The sequence below is a fragment of the Lithobates pipiens genome, unplaced genomic scaffold, assembly GCF_037356315.1.
Source record: "Lithobates pipiens isolate NorthernLeopardFrog02 unplaced genomic scaffold, aLitPip1_a1.2 Scaffold_22, whole genome shotgun sequence".
Taxonomy (NCBI): Eukaryota; Metazoa; Chordata; class Amphibia; order Anura; family Ranidae; genus Lithobates; species Lithobates pipiens.
In genome coordinates this window covers 132,163,426-132,183,552 of record NW_027507784.1, presented here as the reverse complement: position 1 = coordinate 132,183,552, position 20,127 = coordinate 132,163,426, and the positions used below count along the sequence as shown (strand labels likewise).

Below are 20,127 nucleotides of genomic sequence, written 5' to 3'. Positions count from 1 at the left end.
GCTGACATCCGACCCGCTCCGATCCGAAAAAGTGTAACGGAGGAAAAAGCTATTTTTCCACCCGTCTGCGGATCAGATCGGGTGACGACGGGCACTGCGGTCCGTCGTCATCCGATCTCCCATAGGGGAGAGCGGCGCTGTGACAGGTCCGTCCCTGCGCAGTATGCAGAGACGGACCTGTCATCTCCCTGCTCAGCGGGGATCGGCCGAGTGATCCCCGCTGAGCAAACGGATATCCACGGGGCGGATCAGAACTGATCCGCCCCGTGTGAAAGGACCCTTAAAAAGCGGAAGGCACATATACAAACTGTTGTAATTCCTACGCCGTTCTCCTGATTTGGATGTAAATACCCTCAAATTAAAACTGAAAGTCTACAGTTAAAGCACATCGTCGTTTCATTTCAAATCCATTGTGGTGGTGTATAGAGTCAAAAAGATTAGAATTGTGTCAATGTCACAATATTTATGGATCTGACTGTAGATATAGATATATATCGATATATCTATATATAATTCTATTCTACTTGTTGCCGTTATGTGTCAGAATTGAATGATCAGATCTATAAAATGAAAAGAGAACAACCAGATAACAGAAAACATTTATTGTAAACATTTTGCTTTTAAAAAATATTTTTTGTTTTAAAACAATAACAATGGCACTGTTAACATCATTTATAAATAAGTATGCCTGTCTTGAAAAAAATTGTTGCTGCTCACAGAGAAAGCCCTTGTGTCACTGCATTTGCTATTTTAATCAATGGCTTTTAAGAATAAAGAAAAGAAAAACGTTGGGAAATAAAGACATTGAATATGTTAATTTTATTGAACACTTTTCACTTTTTTTCATTTTACTGAAAATATTACAAAGCAAATCTTCTGAAATGGAATATAGTACTGTATATTAATTTGTGAATTTTCAGCAAAATTAAGTGCTTTTCTTCCTGGTATCAATTTGATTCCTTTTAAAAAGGCAATGCAAAAAGTTTAAATAAATTAGGTAGTGGTAGCGATAGCAGAATCAAATCATAGAAACATAATTACACATGTATTTTCTTCAATTTATTTCAATTTATTATCACCCTAAATGTGCACAAAAATTGCATTCAAAATGCTAAACACTAGCACCATTTTTCTTTTATTTGGTACAATCATTAAATAGAAAATGACTGAAATTGAAAGACCAGTAACAAGGTATATCTTTACAAATATATGCATACTATGGCGTACACTATTAAAACAGCAAGAAATCTTTGGTAGTAGAACATAATTATATCTATTTGTTTTTAACTGCATTTGTTTTTTTAATTTTAATAATGTTACCATTTTTACAAAAATGCTGGGTACCCATTAGACACATCATTATGCTCCAGTATTGTTATTGCACCACTTTTGCAGGGCTAGTACTTAATGCACATAGGCAAAACATGCAGTTCGCCAAAGGGTAGATTAAACCTTAATAGCTATAACTCTTGTTGCGATAACATTTTTTTCCTGAGACTGATAATTGCAGACCAATGAATTATATTTGTGCAGCATTCCTCACATTTTCTCTCTCAGCAGTGGGACCCAGTGCAAATCAACAGGCAGCAGATACACAACATACAACATGGTAAGTACCACTCATAGACATGCCTGGTTAATGCTGTTCAGTTCATTCTTCAGCACTCAGTATCTGCGGAAATCTGGGGATGAAATTGTTGCCCTTATACTTCACCACTCATGTAAGAAGGGTTCCTGGGACTAAGTTAGCGATATCATATTTATACACACACTATCCTTGTGGTAGGGCTGGCATTGAGCATGGTGTATCTGATAACAATTGCAGCGTGAGCTATTGTGGGTTGTTCATCCTTATTCAGTCCTAAGTCAAGGTAACAGCAAATGTAGATGTTGCTTATTTTTTTTTTTGTACCTAGTCATTATTTTACTATATTTGGAAATAGTGCAAATACATAAACAGGTGTGGACTTTCTATGCAGTGACGAAGTGAAACTTTGGGCAAAATGGCATACTGTATATGATGCAGTCTATCAGTAGTTACTAGTGACATAGTTTTATTACCGTACCTGTTGAACCTGCCAGTAAGTTTGTTATTATTAAACTACCTTTATCAGACCAAGCTAACCAGAAAAAGTGGAGGGTTGAGACAAACAATTTAACACCGACAGAGGTGCTTTTATTCATTTATGTAAAGCCTTTACTTCAAAAGGAAAACACCAGTTTTTTTTTATAACTGCTTAAAAAGTGTTAGCTGGAGTCATGCTTTTATTTGTTAGTCAAGCATGTAGAATCCATCTAAATTAAGTAGTCTATCTAACACTACCCTCTCCACAGGTTGGCTGTGCTGCTGTCTTATAGAGGGTACATTGCTCCTCCATAGATACAGTGGATAGTGAGTGGAGCCACTCTAAGACAGGAAGTGTTACTGGCAGGACCACAAGGTAAAAAAAAAGAAAAAAAAAAGAAAAGCCTAATATATAAAAAAATGCAGCCAGGACTGGTAAGTTGCATTACACTAACTGTTTGTTTTTAGGTTTAGATATGCTTTAAGCCCAGTCTAACAGCCCAAGTGCATAAATATGTGTAAAAAAAAGGAATGCATACAGTCCAGATAAATAAATCTTTTAAAGACTTGGCAAAATTCATTTTTTTATTCTAGCAAACTTTTAGAAAAATTGTAAACATTTGTATCCTCTTTTGCGTGCAACAATGAAGAGTCTGTTAAACAAATCTTCTATTATTGGACTTTATCTCTCTCATCGTCGTAGTTTAATAGTATCTTTAATTGTAAATTTATGACCACTGAACACCAAGACAGAATTTAAGAGCCAATATATGTTCAGTGTCTCCATATATATCTGGCTCTGAGTTTATCAATAAAATATTCATCTGTTTCTATAAATTGCATTTTCTTTCTGTTTGGAAATGTCATGACTGTCATTCTGAATATGGCACTATCATGGAATCAATTACTACATTTCAGTAAGGCAGTTTTATCAAAAAAGATCACAGACTTACAATGACTACATAAAAAAATATACATATTGATGTTTGTTGTTAGAGTAAAGTGATGGTCATGATTAATCACATTTAGGTTTTGTCTCCTTGGGTGACCTTGTCTTCATAAAGTGCTTAATTCTTAATTCTTTCTATGCTGATATCCCCTGAGAGGTTTTTGAGGAAAAGTCTGTAGAATCTTTATGCAACCACCACCCGTAAGTCCTGGCTGCTACCACTGCCGAGACTGGAATTATCAGGGGTTGTCTGGGCCTGAGCAAAGTTGATGAAAACCTAGAAAAAATAAAAGGCCATATTAGAAGGCTAAATACAATTACAATTCTTTCAAAGTCATGGGGCACTAACCCAAAGCAACCAATCATATTTGCTATATCTTACTGTACTTTGCATAATGTTTTTGTATATAACACAAAGTCTTGACTAAGCAATTAGTCATATTTAATTGCTGGAAACAGAATAGTAACACGAAGAATAATCTATTTACAGTCCTACATGAAAGGTCTTCAGTTGCCCCAGGAAATCTGTGTATCTTATATGTACCTCTCAAAAAGAATCACAATCGTTTTGGAGCAAATGTATTTGCTGATTTTTTTAAAGCCTATGTAACAGAGTGTACAGATAACACTGGTGTCAAAGAGCATCATGGAAAATCTAAAGAAAGAGGAAAAAAGAGAATCTGTTTGCTTTTAGGCAACTTCTCTCTACTGAGCAGTAGGAAATAGAATGGGTGGAGAGACAAGCCACTTTTCTGACTCATTCAAATGTCAGTAATCAAAGCTCCAGCTACTGAGATCTGTAAACTCAAGGGAAAACAGTTCAGATTCTCCCAGGAAACATGTGAAAAGGAGCATAGAGGTCTAACTGCTGGCTGGAAAAGGTAAATTTAAATTTTCATTTGTAATATTTAATTTTTGACCGACTACATAAAACCGAATTTCTCTTAAACTTTTTTTTTTTTTTAGTCCTAAATGCAATGAATAAGGAAAATCTAGACAACAACATAATCCCATTTAAGGAAGTCAGAGGTAAGTCCTAAATAAACTTGCTCTTGGTTATATATACTGTACAGTATGTCCAATGGCACCTTGATCAAGTATGCACCTAAAAGCTGACTTTGGTATATTTATTTTTATTTTTTCTGGACCGAAGCTGCTAGAGTTGTAAGAGATTAAACTCGATAGATGAATATCTTCATTTTAATTAGGTCCTCTTTGCTGCTAATAGGGCTGAGTGATATAAAATATAACAGACCTGTTGTCACCTCAGTTTATCAAACTACATTATCATTTGACCAGTTGATGAGTGGGAAATATGTTATATACAAAAAAGACCTGCACTTCTTACTTTCTACAAACCAACAAAAATAACAGATAAGAGCAGCTCCCACATTCTTGTGATTCCCACAGCAATCAAATAGTAATAATAATAAGTGCAGCACTGGCAAATTAAGAGAAATGGCAAATTAATCACAAAATGCCACTACCTTTGTGTATGACAATGAAAATAAAAAATCTGATTATAGATGAGTATAAACACATATAGTACATCCAGAAAGTATTCAAATTGATTCTCTTTTTGCACTTTTTGTTATGTTACAACCTTGTTCCAAAATGGAATAAACTTATTATTTTCCTCAAAATTCTACACGCAATACCCCATAATGACAATGTGAAAGAAGTTTGTTTGAAATCTTTGCAAATTTATTAAAAATAAAAAAACAAAGAATCACATGTACATAGGCATTCACAGTCTTTACCATGACACTCAAAATTGAGCTCAGGTACTGTACATCCTGTTTCCGCTAAACATCCATGAGCTGTTTCTACTACTTGATTGGAGTCCACCTGAAGTAAATTCAGTTGATTGGACATGATTTTGAAAGGCACACACCTGTCTATATAAGGTCCCACAGTTAACCGTGCATATCAGAGAGCAAACCAAGCCATGAAGTCCAAGGAATTGTCTGTAGACCTCCGAGACAGGATTTTATCGAGGCACAGATCTGGGGAAGGGTACAGAAAAATCTCTGCTGCATTGAAGATCCTAATGAGCACAGCGGCCTCCATCATCCATAAATAGAAGAAGTTTGGAACCACCAAGACTTTTTTCTTAGAGTGGGCAGTCCAGCCAAACTGGGTGATTGGGAGAAAAGGGCCTTAGTCAGGGAGGTGACCAAGAACCCAATGGTCACTCTGACAGAGCTCCACCATTTCCATGTGGAGTGTGGGGGAACCTTCCAGAAGGGCAACCATCTACAGCACTCCACCAATCAGGCCTGTATGGTAGAGTGGCCAGATGGAAGCCACCCCTTAAGGAAAAGGCACATGATTGCCCGCCTGGAGTTTTTTAAAAGGCACCTGCAGGACTCTCAGATCATGAGAAACAAAATTCTCCAGTCTGATGAAACAATGATTGATCTCTTTGGCCTAAATGGCAAGCGTCATGTCTGGAGGAAACCTGGCACCGCTCATCACCTGGCCAATACCATCCCTACAGTGAAGCATGATGGTGGCAACATCATGCTGCGGGGATGTTTTCAGCGGCAGGAAGTGGGAGACTAGTCAGGATCAGGGTAAAGATGAATGCTGCAATGTACAGAGACATCCTTGATGAAAACCTGCTCCAGAGTGCTCTGAATCTCAGCCTGGGGAGAATGTTCATCTTCCTATAGGAAAATGACCCTAAGCACACAGCCAAGATAACAAAGGAGTGGCTACGGGACAACTCTGTGAAAGTCCCGATTGAACATCTCTGGAAAGATTTGAAAATGGCTGTGCACCGACGCTCCCCACCCAACCTGATGGATTTTGAGAGGTCCTGCAAAGAAGAATGGGAGAAACTGCCCAAGAATAGGTGTGCCAAGCTTGTAGCATCATACTCAAAAAGACTTGAGGCTGTAATTGGTGCCAAAGGTGCTTCAATAAAGTATTGAGCAAAGGCTCTGAATACTTATGTACATGTGATTTTTTCATTTTTAATAAATTTGCAAATATTTCAAACAAACTTCTTTCACATTGTCGTTATGGGGTATTGTTTGTAGAATTTTGAAAAAAATAATGAATTTAATCAATTTTGTAATAAGGCTGTAACATAACAAAAATGTTAAAAAAGTGAAACGCTGTGAATACTTTCCAGATGCATTGTATGTAGATTATAAATATAAAAATTATGTGCAATCAAATGAGTATAAATCAAAGTGAAAAAATTGTGATAATCGAAAATCACAATCACAGTGCTTAGTCACACTCCAGATTGAGTGAGATTTCCCACAGTGACCTGCTTTTTAGTGTGAGGTCACTGTGGGAAATCTTGCACAGTTTATAGTGTGAATAAATACTGTGATTGTCATTTTCAATTATCACTACTTTTTCACTTTGGTTTTTCACTTATTGGATTGTACATTATTTTTCCATGTATCTTTTACACATGTGCTATATTTATACTAGTTTGTAATCTGATCAGATTTTTTCATTTTCATAGACATACACAAAGGTAGTGGTAGTTTTTGATTGATGTGTGATTTATTAGGACTTTTGAAAGCATTGCACTTTATTTATTATGAGTAGGAAATATAAGTAAATATGTTTAATTTCTGCAAACTAGAATTTTTTGCAAAATGCTTGCTGCTGTGCAAGTTAGAAGATAAGCACATATATATATTAAAAAAAGCATTAGAAAATATTTTTCAGTGTACCTCATCCAGAGTTGTCTGACTGACTGAAAAGTGAATGATGTTCAACGCTGTTTTATTAGACTCGAGAAGGTCAAATATACTGGCGACTCCTCCTACAGACATAGGGACATGGTACTCTGCCATGGTGAAGTGGTGATCCTATTCAGAAAAAATAGAATTTTTTTTATATACATAAGTACCTACAAGTATCTTTTAAAATACATTCAAAATCTTCAAAAAGTCACAAATGGAGTTCTAAGAATGAGTTTTTAAGTCAACTTATGAAAAAGATTTTACCTGTATCTACTACTGAGACATAACTACTTTATGATTTAAGAAGACAATACTGTGCATCGTACTGAGTAGCAGTGACGGCCCGTAATGCAGGGCGCAGGGGCGCTGCCCCCTATCCATGCGTCTGGCCCCCTAATCTGCATGCAAGATGCTGGACACATGGAATTCTATGTTTTTTTTTCTTCTTTGAAGCATGTGATTAGAGCCAGAGGCTCTAATAGGCTTCAAAAAAGGGTAGGCTTGGGGTATAGAGCACTGCGCCCAGAGCCCCCCCCAGTTGTGTGACAATAGCAAATGAATAGTCGCTATTGTCTTCCTGATTCTCCTCCTGGCCAATCAGGAAGCAGGTCTTGAGGCCCGTTTCCCAATTGGCCAAATGATGAAGTGATCCTATTGGCCTAGGAGGAGAAGGGAGGAGACCCGCAGCGGAAGCCGCCATGATGCCAAGGAGAAGGAGATGTCATGGAAGCCGCTGCCGGTCGCCCAGCAGAAGTGCTGCCTGTGATCTAGACCAAAAAAAATATATACCACCAGCTGCCACTGCTGTGTAGGGTGGAGGACACATAGAAGCAGTTTTCATACACTGCATTACTGACCTGGCCTAAAAGCCTGACACAGTTATATGTAGTTTGAAATAAATAGCTCTATAATATTAGGTTATATTTGCTGTACAGTATACACCAGTGGTTGTGGATGTGCGTTTTGCTGTTGGGACATAAAGGAATCTAGGAACAAACAAAGGCTCTACTGTTCTGAATTGAGGCTTAATACTCTAATTTCTGGGATAAGTGATGGAATAAGATAGAGTACACTACTTTACTATGCTATGCACTGATTTGGTTGGAGGGATTATTTTTGATTATTTTAGTTCCTTTTCACCATAATGTGTACTTACTATCTAACAGAATTTCAATGACCCAGAAACTTTTTTTATTTAGCTTATTTATTAAACATTTTAACATACTAAGTGCAGAGTGCAGGACCTATAGTGACTCTAAAAAATACATCTTGTTTTGGCTTCAAAAACTAAAATTTTGGGTGTTATGGGTTACTGAACTTTACTTCTTACACATTTTTTTAAATAAACGTATATATCTGAGAGCTAAATTCCTAGTTAACATATTCTCTGAATTCTCTAGGACAGGGATCTCCAAACTTTCTAAACAAAGGGCCAGTTTACTGTCCATCAGACAGTAGGGGGTCCGGGTTGTCCCTGGAGTAAACAATGCCTCATCTATGGTATCTGAGGGAGTAATACTGGCCAATTGTTGGTGTCGGGGGGGGGGGGTAGTATCTGATTGTTGGTGTCAGTGGAACGAATAGTGCCCCTTTGTTACTGTGTCACTGGCAGGAATAAAGCCTCAAGGGCCAGATAAAGGCGAGCAATGGGCCACATATGGCCCCCAGGCTGCAGTTTGGAGACCATTGCTCTAGGACATTGCTCCATTGCAATAAATGTGAAGTTATAAGGTAAAGAAATGTGTTGCAGGTTTTTTTTTGTATAAAAGGGTAATTGTATTAAAATATAAGTAAAAGCCAGTTTAAAGGCTTTGTTGATACAGGAGATGCTATTTGCACTACAGAAATGTAGAGCAGAGTAGAGTAGCAGCAGAGGAGGTAGAATCGCTGGGCATACAAGGTATGCTTAGGGTAACCAGATTATGTTTTTTGTGGGTATAAGTCTATAAACTTTTTTCCCATTTTGGATATATAGAAAATGGTTTGCCTGTCAAGTTTTTATTGTTGCCCTTGGACGGAGAAGAGTGCTGCTCAGGCTATGCTAGTACTGGGAATAGTATGAAGGATAGGAGCATCCACTGCTGCAGGAGTGCTGGAGGGGGGACCCCATGACTAAGCTCCAGGGGGTGGAGCGAAACACGTTGGGACAGGGCCTGGTGGGAACCTAGGCTGAGGTTGTAATTTCACCACTGAAAACTTGCGTGGATGTGCTGTCCCTCTCCATGGCAGTAAGATTCATCTTCTGTATCAATATCAGTTACAGTGTATAACCACTGTAACCAGGACTGAAAGTGAGAGTGAATCTACTGGAAGAACAAGAATAGAAGAGAAATAATCCACAGGGGGCACTTGTTCTGGTGATAATTGCTCGGTACATTTGTGCAGAGGGCTGGATTTACCTGCTCAAGAGGTATAAGTGGTCTTTACCAATTTTTGGGAGAGTGATGCAAGGCTCTGAACACAGTCTGCCTGTGTTTTCCGAGCCATGCCTCTGTCCCACAATGATCTACAAGCAGGGATGTGTATAAAAATCTGTTAAACCGTCTGCCTATCATTGATTTGCACAGACTGGGCAAATGCATCTGCACAGACCGTCTGTACCTCCTGGGTGAGTAAATACAGCCCTCTGCATAGGGGTACTGATTAATGTAACCATGTGAATAAGGCCTAAGGCCTGGTTCACACTGGTGTGACATACGCTCCGACTTTGGGAGCACATCTATGAGAGCCATCTTAACTGTTTACAGTCGGTACGACTTCTCATCCTAACCATGCAACTTTGATATCTGAAATGGTGATTACAGCAGCAGGTAAAGGAATTTATCTCACATTGGGATTGCTTTGATTGGTCAAAAGGACAAGTCAGACTATCTCAAAGCCGGAGCAAAATCATATCCTGTTCATTCAAGTCTGATGGAAGAAGGACCGATGTTGCAGAGCAAAGTCGGATCGACAGTCATACAGCAGTCGGGTCGCACCATCACCACTGGCCTAAGGCCTGATTCACACCTATGCAGGTTGCAGTTTGCATATTGAAGGTGCATTTTGCGTTTTTCAATACACAGTTTTTATCCATTGAAGTTTATGGAATCAAAAACCCGAAAAATGTCCCTGGCCCTTTCCATAAAATGCACAGATGTGAACATGACCCATAGGAAACATGTTAAATGGATTGTACAGTGTTTCTGCAAAACTAAAAACGCACTCACACATAGGTGTGAACCAGGCCAAAGGCTGGATTCACACCTATGCATTTTTAGTGCTTTTTGCATTTTGCAGATTTGCACTAAAGTCCATGTACCATGGTTTCCTTTGGTGTGAACCAGGCCTAAGGCTGGATTCACACCTATGCATTTTTTGTGCTTTTTGCATTTTGCAGATCTGCACTACAGAACGTGTTCCATAGGAAACCATGTTGAATGGACTGTAGGGCAAATCTGCAAAATTCAAAAAGCACTAAAAATGCATAGGTGTGAATCCAGCCTTAGAAAGGATTCCCCTCACTTTTTGACAATATTCCTTTCGTTTCCGCCTTAACTTTAAAAAGATTTTAATTGTTTCTTGGGAAACAGACACTAGGAGTCTGCAGACCGCTGTATTTGAATCCTACAGTTGTTGTCACAAAGAGCCTCTCATTCTGTTTTCTTCTTCTTCTTCTTTTTGTTTTTTGTTTTTTTGCAGGAATGAGTGATAATAAGCCTTGTGCTAAAAGTGCACTTATTCTTTTAAAAAATTCATTCCTAAAACACAGTGAATTTCAGCCTGAATAGTTAATCTAAAGAAATGTATTTTTTCTCTGTTTCGGCATCAAATCGCATACGCTATCCTCTCACAGTCCAGTGCTTTATACACAGTGGATCATCATCTGTTCAAACATGTTATTTACAGTGCAGAAGAGAATGATTTTCCTTAAAGCAAACAATAATCTTTTGTTCTGAATAAACCTTTTGCATTGCAGAAGAAATTTTCTTTTTTTTTCTTTTTTACATTCAGCGAAAACACAGCTTGTTTAGTCAGAAGACTTTTTATCCTCAGAAAACCGAGAACTAGGGACAGAATATAAGGCCATTGATTTGAGACTGAAAATAATGTTTAAAGGAATTATCGTGAGGCATTATAGTTGAAAATTTTTCTAGCTCCTATTTTCTTCTTATTCAGAAACATTTTAACTGTCTGCAGTCCATTATCCAGGACACTAAGGTAGGGCAAATGAAATTGCATCAGGAGTTAGTAATTAAGTGATCAGCATTGTTTCATCCAATACTGGAAAACCTGTCCAGAATTATTAAGATGTATTGCAGCACACAGTTTTTCTTTCTACGCTTTCAATGAGCAGGCACGGCTCTAGGCGATGTCAAAGTAGGATATTTGTTTTGGCAGCAATTGCTGGGAGAGCATCGTTATGAGAATAAGCTCAGGGAGAAGTGCTTTGACTGCTCCAACAGCCTACCACTTTTCACCTGTTTTCAAACTATAACTCTCATCATCCTCTAGCCAGATGGAAATCATGTGAGCTGTAAATAACTATTCGAAGTCCTTAGAAAAGTAGGAGTAGTTATACGTTGTTTAAACTATAATTAAATGCTATGTTTCAAGCTGTTTGTGGAACATCAAGGCTAACATTTAATGGAAAATGCATGGTGTTTCATATCCATTAGATTGCCTAATCATGACCAGAGTATTGTAACATTAGTTTGCAATCTCCCATGGGGATATTAACTCACTGCACTTATAATCTGCAGAAAATCCCTTTAAACTGTGTCACCATACGCTATGGTAGATGCCAAAATCAATTCAGACCTAATCTCCCTTAAAGTGGTAGTAAATTCTGTACTACCACTTGTACTTACATGTAAGCCTATAATAAGACTTTCCTGTAGGTACCGTGAAAATCTTCTAAGCTTGAACTGTTGACATGGCACGATGACATCATCGGTGCATGCGCTCTGGAGGTCCGGACCTTCAGAGCCTGTGCTGGAAATGGCGGCTCCCACGTGTATGCGCAGGCGTGACTTCATCACTTATCAGGCCAATCACATGACCAGGGCTTGCAAACCCGAAAGACAGACAGGGAACATGTCAGCCCTCTCAGCGGTGACTTTACAGCACTGGAGGGCTTTGTTCCAAGGTGAGTATTTAATAAAGTGCTAGTATGTTATTCATACTTGCCCATTAAGGAACAAAGAGGAACCCCCTACGGGTGGGACTTTACCGGTACTACCTGGTAGTGACGGTAAAGTCCCACCCGTAGGAGGTTCTTCTTTATTCCTTGATACATTTGGGATGTGGCACACCTTTTTTGAGTTCTCCTTATGGGAAACCTTCTTCATACTTGCAAATTATGCCACTGACTTGTAGTTTTTTTTTTTTTTTTTTTTTGAACATCTGCAGTTTACAACCGCTTTAAAGGGATCACCTTTTTTTAAACAGCATTGTTATGTTTTTCTCTTGGTAGAAACAAACAAGAGACAGCCCATAGCCTTGTAGTAAAAAAACAAAACAAAAAAAAAGAGAGAGACCCATATCTTTTGCTTTTAAGCACTGCTAAAAGGAATTGAAATACACCCCTATTAATATCATATGATCATAGTCATCCTGTCTTCCCAGAGAAGCAGGGCATTTTGAGAACGCTAAATACAGCACTCTCAACCTGCCCCAAAGATGCTGCTTGCAGGACTTTTCTTAACGTCCCACAAGCGCACCGCCCCAGTGTGAAAAGACAAACTACAATGAATGAGAGGTGGTTTTCAGGTGCTTTTCAGAGGCTATTTCTACCGTTCAGGTCCGCCTGTCAGTTTTGACGGCAGACCTGAACGGGCGCTCCGTGCTAGTCTATGGATCAACTGATGTCAGCAGTGACATGTTTCGCTGACATCCGACCCGGTCCGATCTGCTAAAAGTAGATGGATGGCCCTACGTTCGGATCCATTGCTGGTGGATTGGATCGGGGAGATTGGATGAAAATGGACATGCTGTCCGTTTTCATCCGATCTCTCCATAGAAACCAGCGGCGCTTGACAAGCCCCTTCCGTTCAGTGAGTCGAGAGGGACCTGTCATCCGCGGGCTCAGTGGAGATCAATGGAAAGATCTCCCGCTGAGTTGGCGGACAGAGGCGGACTCCGTGGAAGCGGATCCGCCTCGTGAGAATGAGGCCTAAAGCGCCTGAAAACCACCCAGTGTGAAAGTAACCTTACTTTGAGACAAGTCTATGTTAATAGTGCAATATCTGTTTTCACCTAAGCTTCAGTTTTAAGCTGCCCATACACTGATTTTTTATTTTTTTGCCTGCATGCTATACAGTGTGGATGTAATAATCACCCGCTTTGACTACTGTTTTTTGACAGCTGGCCCCACTGACTGTCAAAATACCCTAGCAGTGACTGAATCTGATTGGATGCAGCTGAACATTTTCCAACAGGTTTCTTCAACAGAAGTTGAATGTTCAACTTTTCATGAATAGAGCGGGTCCGGCAGGACCAACCACTAAACAAAGTTTGGCCAGTTCCTAAGGAACTGGATGCAATTTCCAGTGTATGGCCAGCCTTATACAATGGCTATAACTCTGTAGGGCCAAAGCTTTATTCAACTTTTATTAAAAAATAGATAGTAGATATAACACTTCAAAAATTGACTCTGAAAATAAGTAAAACAAAATAAGTTTTGTTAAGCTGTACCTTTAGATAAGTGTTTGGAAAATGAAAGTGCATAAAGTCGGTGATTGTCTTGATATTGACGGAAGAGTCCTTGAGATGCATCTTCACGGTGAACCCACTTCCAAACCTAAATGTATGACAAAAACATTCATATGATGGAGCCTAATTACAGGATGTACCTTGCATGTGGCTGTGAAAGCCCAAAGCTTTCAGTATCTCAGAAATAAGTCTGGTCTTGAAACTGAGAGATGGGAGCTTTACAGCAACAGCTGAAATGTCAAGAGTTCACAGTATGTGCACCGTGCGTCACTAAGTAACGTCAACAGTGTACGAGTCCAAACTGCTTCTAAATTGATTAACTGCTCACTTATACATCATTGTAGGATACTGAGACAAACTGCCAAGCAGTGTATGTCTCCAAATGCCACTATTTCTATGTCTCCGACTTTTGATGTGGATTTATTTAAAAAGCAAAAAATGTATACATTTTGCTCAAAATGAATTTGGACTTTTTCAGACCTGTGTGCTATGCTTGAAGAAGCATTAAACCCAAAACCAAATATGTAATATATTGCAGCTTACAAATCCTTAGCTGTAGTGCCTGTATTGGTTTGTAGGCTTTTTTTCCCTATCTGTTTGGGTGATCTGACCAATAATGCACCTCCTCTGTTATACAGACACCACTTAGGATGAATGAACACGGAGGGGGGGGGGGGCAGATTTGGACAGCAGCATTGTAAGTCTGGGAGGAGGGGAGTATTAGAAGTACTAGCAGATTTAAATACAGTAACAAATTGCAGCTAATCTCCAGATCATACTTTATTATTAGTTACAGCAAACTGTTTTTTTCTTTTCGGGATAAATGGTCTTATATAAATAAAAAAAGCTGATAATTTTAAGCACCCCTGCTAGTGTTTAATGGACTGTTTGATCCCGTTAACTGCAAGAGAGCTTTTCTGTTGAAAAACAGGATAGACTTACTAGCTGACCACAAGTTGAAAATAGAAAAAAGCCAAAAAATTGAAACTAATGCAGACATAACACTAAGAATTGGTAAGCTGCAATATAATAAATGTTTGTTTCTGGGTTTAATACTGCTTTAAACAGGCCAAACTTCTGCTACACACTCCACCTGACACGCTAGTGCCTGGTGTAGATTTTTGATGGGATTTAGCACTGGGAAACACTTTGTGAAAGATGAAAACTTCAGTTTATATACAACTATATAGATCAGACCAAAATGAGGGACAAAGGGACTTTGTTCCAAATCGGGGACAGTCCCTCGAAATCAGGGACAGTTTGGAGCTATGACCTAGGTAAGTATGATTATTTAAAAAAAAACATACTTCTCTTTTAACCTCCCTAGCGGTGATCCCGAGTCTGGCTCGGGTTGGGATTTTAGTTCCATGAGCGGTAACCCCGAGCCAGACTTGGGATCACATCACTGGATACAGGGAGGACATAGGGAGAGTTACTTACCTTGTACCCTGGATCCAGCGATGTCCTCCGCGCTGTGTGATCGAGCTGTCCTCCGCTCGAAACACAGTGCCGAGTGCCGCCGAGCTCCGTTCCCTGCGGCGTTACGGCGCACAGGAGCGGAGATCGGCGCCAAATTCAAAAAAGTAAAAGTACACAAAACACACACAGCACTGTAATCTTACAGAATACAGTACTGTATAAAAAAATTACACACCCCTTGGTCCCTAGTGGTCTGTGCAGTGCCCTGCATGCACTTTTATATTATAAATACTGTTTTTTCTGCCTGGAATTTGGAGATTGTCCATAGCAACCAGAAAGTGTCCCTTTTTCAGTGTTTTAGGATTTGATTACATTATTGAATAATTTTTATTATTATTTATTATATTATAAACTTTATCATACCCGGGATGTCTGCTAGACTCTTGTTTGAACAGATTTAAGAGAGTTATTCCTAAGAATTGCAGGACTACAATATAAAACGCCAAATTTCCATGCAAAATAATTGTACCGCTTTCAGCACCTAAAACCAGAACTAATCATACCGCCAGGGAGGTTAAAAAAGCAGCAGTAGCCAAGTACTTAAGTTAGAGGGTTGATTACAATATACTTTATAAACAGAAAAGCTCATCCGATCCTAGTAATACAATCAAGTTATAAATGCTTATTTAACTGACAGATATTTATGTAATGCTAACCTGCTCTTTACGTGCTGTAAGGAACCAATGCACTGAAACTTCCCCTTCACCATGATTGCTAATCTTGTACAGAGGGCTTCACATTCTTCCATACTGCAAAAAGAAATACAGTTGTTACTTTTGTGTGTCTGCAATTAACCAAATAATATTCATTTTAATATTGTTTAAAAAATATTAGAGCATTTACATTTGATTTTTAGACCGGCTCATATAATCATAAGATCCTGATTGTCAGAGCTCCATATTATCACATCTCACCATATTGGGTGTCTAGAAAATTGTCACCTGTCACCTTCCTGCCCAAAACACGACATCTAGGAAGTTGTGTGTAGCATATGTGAGAAAGAAATATTAAAGCGGAACTTAAATCATTTTTCATCTTTGCATCTATTAAATCTTCTGCTCTTTTTGTTTTAACTTTGGATAGTAAAACATTTTTTGTGACAGTAAATACTTTATACAGCCCAGTTCCTGTTTCTTGTCTGGTAAAAAGCCTAGGCTTATGACATCATGCACAGCTCTCTCTCTCTCTCATGAGAGTTTGCCAGGAAGGGAGGGGGGATGAGTCATAAGAGGGCAAATGAGAGCTGCAGAGCTGGAGGTGTGTCTCTGTGTGTCTGTGTCTGTGTAAATTCAGGAAGTGAACAGGCAGCAGCTTCAGCTGCCCACAGTTAAAATGGATGCAGCCAGACTTAGTGGAGGGAGATTTCTGCAGCATATTTGTCAAGTACAGAATCACAGTATATATAAAATAATATGCAAATTGGTTGGAGGGAAGCTTCAGAATGGCAAAGATGTTTTTATTACAAATTATGTGAGCAGACTACAGTTCCTGTTTAACCACTTATAGACCACTGCACGTCGATATACGTTGGCACATTGGCAGCGGTGGGCAAATGGGCATACCTGTACGTCCCCTTTAATTGGCGGGGCTAGCAGGTGCACATGCCCGCCACGCACAGCATGGCCTGCATCGGTCTCCCGGCAATCGTGTCATGTAAACAAGACATTTCCCCATTCTGCCTTGTGACATGACAGAGATCACTACTCCCTGTCATTGGGAGCAGTGATCGCTGTCATGTGAGTTGAAGCCCATCCCCCCACAGTTAGAATCACTCACTAGGACACACGTAATCCCTTCATCGCCCCTAGTGGTGAACCCCTTCCGTACTAGCGTCTTTTACACAGTAATCAGTGCATTTTTATAGCACTGATCGCTGTATAAATTACAATGGTCCCAAAATAGTGTCAAAAGTGTCCCATGTGTCCTCCATAATGTCACAGTGATGAAAAAAATTGCAGATCGCCACCATTATTAATAATAAAAAAAAAAATGTCATAAAACTATCCCCTATTTTGTAGACGCTATAACTTTTTCGCAAACCAATCAATATCCGATTATTGGGATTTTTTTTAGCAAAAATATGTAGAAGGAAAAAAATCATATTTTTATATATTTTTGGGGGATATTTATTATAGCAAATTGTAAAAAATATTGCATTTTTTATTTTCAAAATTGACGCTTTTTTTTGTTTATAGCGCAAAAAATAAAAATTGCAGAAATACCACCAAAAGAAAGCTCTATTTGTGGGAAAAAAAAAGGACATCAATTTTGTTTGGGAGCCACGTCGCATGAACGCGCAATTGTCAATTAAAGCGGCGCAGTGCTGAATCACAAAAAGTGCTCTGGTCAGGAAGGGGGTAAAATCTTCCGGGGCTGAAGCGGTTAAGGAAATTGACACTGACAACATTGAATAAATACAGTGTATATAGAACACCATGACAAATAACACCAAAGAGACTATCACAGCATTGCAAAATTAGCCAAAAAAAGCAATGAATGACCACCAATGCCGTGTACACACGACCAGACTTTTCAACGGACTAGGTCCGACGGTCTTTCTGACGGACTTTCCGAATGAACGGACTTGGCCACACACAAGCACACCAAAGTCCGATGGATTCGAACATGATGACGTACGACCGGACTAGAATAAGGAAGTTCATAGCTAGTAGCCAATAGCTGCCCTAGCGTTGGACTAGCATACAGACAAACTGATTTTTCGATCGGACTCGAGTCCGTCTGAAAGATTTGAAACATGTTTTAGATCTAAAGTCTGTCTGATTTTTAGACAGCAAAGGTCCAATGAAGCCCACACATGATCGAATTGTCTGGCGGATTCGTTCCATTGGACCTAGTCCATTGAAAAGTCTGGTCGTGTGTACGCGGCATTAGTTGTGGATCAATTCTCCTACTGTGGCTCATTCTGTTTCTACTACATAATTCTGCATTATGATGTTCCATTTTTAGTTATTGCTCTATATCCCAGCACCTTATAATCCCCCCAACAGCTGTATATAATTCTTTCACATCATGCCTTTATTTCTTATACATCCTTAAAAACCAATTACCCTGCCTGTTGCCCCATGTTATGACAGCCTATTACTGAGAATGCTGCCCCATATTCTCTCTTCTGATATCGTTCTTACCTCCTATCAGTGATTTGCTCACCAGCCTATTCCCACAAACCAAGAATAAAAAGAAAAATTGAAGCAAACATCTTAATTTATTGACACAGCCCAGCAATGGCTTTCCGCCTCACTTTTCAATTTCTTTAGCTTGACATGTGCACCTCAATATGTCATATTATAGTAAAGAGCAGAGGGATTTTATATGGTGCACAAAACAGTGGAAAAACTAAAACATGTACAGTCATTATGTGATGGAATCACAGCACTAAATCAAACGGAGCAAGTGTGCTGGGTCCATCTGATTTATCGCTTGTACATACTCTTCCATATCCTCTGAGAAGACATCGTGTATGCAATCCCAGATCTTTAATTTCAGATTCTGGAGTAGCTTATTAGGTGATAAAACAGAAATCAAGAGATAAGGAACGAGGAAACGCAGCTGAATCAAAACCGTATAGAAAAAGAGAACAAAGAAATATACTTTTTAAACGGTTTGATTTCGTTTTCCCTGCATCCACAGTTCTGGCAATAACTCATAATGGGTAGATGTGAAACAAAAAACCACTGATGTACCATTGTACTGTAACAATTGCATGGCTTTATAAATAGCTCCCTTCCTTGTTTTAAAAATACCCCATTCACTGTGTGCTGTGAGTAGAGCGTGCTAGCACAGCTAATAATGAGATAGTTGGTATTAGATATGTATGCCTTCATTATACTTATCTGAGACGTGACTTTGCAACCTTTTTGTAAACAAGGCAGATTTCCCTTATTAACTCCTGCTTTGTACTTTAGTTAATATAATTATTTTTAAACATAGAGGATATGTGATCAACCATATGGCATTGTATGCTCAAAGTTCACTAACAAAAAGAGCTTAAAAGTCACATAAAAAGCGATTGAAAGTTAAAATACCAACTGGAAATAGCGGAGCAGAGGTAAATGAATGGAGACGGTGAATTAGAATCACTATTATGTAATCGCTCTGAAATCCTGTTTGAAAACTCTGATACAATAAGCTTTCAGGACCTAATATTTACTGCATGCTGACTTCTCTAATGCCGCGTACACACAATCGGAATTACGGCCAGAAAAAAAGCTTTTCATCGGAAAATGCGACCGTGTGTATGCTCCATCGGAATTTAGCTCTCCGAATTCCCGCCAGCCAAAAATTGATAGCTTGTTCTCAATTTTCCCAACGGAAAAACTTTCTATCTGTAATTCCGATCATGTGTATGCAATTCCGACACGCCAAAAATCACGTATGCTCAGATTCAACTACGAGACAGAAGCTATTGGCTACTGGCTATTGAACTTCCTTTTTCTAGTCCCATCCATTTTTCTAGTGTTGTACGTCACCGCGTTATAAACGATCGGAATTTGGTGTGACCATGTGTAGGCAAGACAGCTTGAGCCGGATTCCGTCGGGGAAACCATCAGAGCTTTTTCCGACGAGAATTCAGATCGTGTGTACGTGGCATTAGGCAGGAAGCACGGGTGCAGCAGAAGTCAATCAGCGGGTGCTGGACTTGAATGTCTGCCGGCACATGCAGATCACCAAAGAGAAAGGCTGGACAAAGCTCTGCATATAAAAGAATGTAATGTGTGGTGGTTGTGGCACTGCTATGCGGTTTAAAAATAATGTGCATGTTTTACAAATTAAAATATAAATAATAAAATTTAATTTGTAAAACATGCACATATTTTGTAACTGTATTCATATATTAAGGTTAGTTTTTAAATGTCTGTGGTGTTTTCCATGTATTTTTATGTACTTTTGTGTAATTTTTAAACATTTTAGCAACATGTGAGGTTTTATAATTAGTGGTTTCCCCTATATGTCATTTGAGTAGGAATCATACAACTGTGACATGGCCGAGGAACTTATATGGAAATCCGTTTTTTTCCTCTTTTTTTCCTTTTTCTACATGTACCCGCAGCATAACGTAATTCCTTTAGTTGTTTTTGATTGATCGTTATTGCAAATAGCGGGGATATTATTATTGTTATTATTATTATAGTCAGTAATAAGGGTATAATCTAACCAATTATGGCTGCTGTAGTAATTTTCCCTTTGGGGTGTACTCACTTTTGTTGCCAGCT

At 38.9% G+C, this 20,127-nt stretch overlaps 1 protein-coding gene across 1 annotated transcript in view; it reads right to left on the bottom strand.

The window, feature by feature from the left end:
- Window positions 1-587: 587 nt before the first annotated feature.
- ABCA12 (ATP binding cassette subfamily A member 12) overlaps window positions 588-20,127 on the bottom strand; it is a 268,673-nt gene continuing 249,133 nt past the window's right edge. The window contains exons 55-58 of the mRNA XM_077448325.1: window positions 15,553-15,645; window positions 13,400-13,505; window positions 6,713-6,850; window positions 588-3,291 (exon numbers count right to left, since the gene is read on the bottom strand). Of these exons, the coding sequence (XP_077304451.1) occupies window positions 3,199-3,291; window positions 6,713-6,850; window positions 13,400-13,505; window positions 15,553-15,645 (430 nt within the window). The 3' untranslated portion in view covers window positions 588-3,198. The remainder of the gene's footprint in view (window positions 3,292-6,712; window positions 6,851-13,399; window positions 13,506-15,552; window positions 15,646-20,127) is intronic.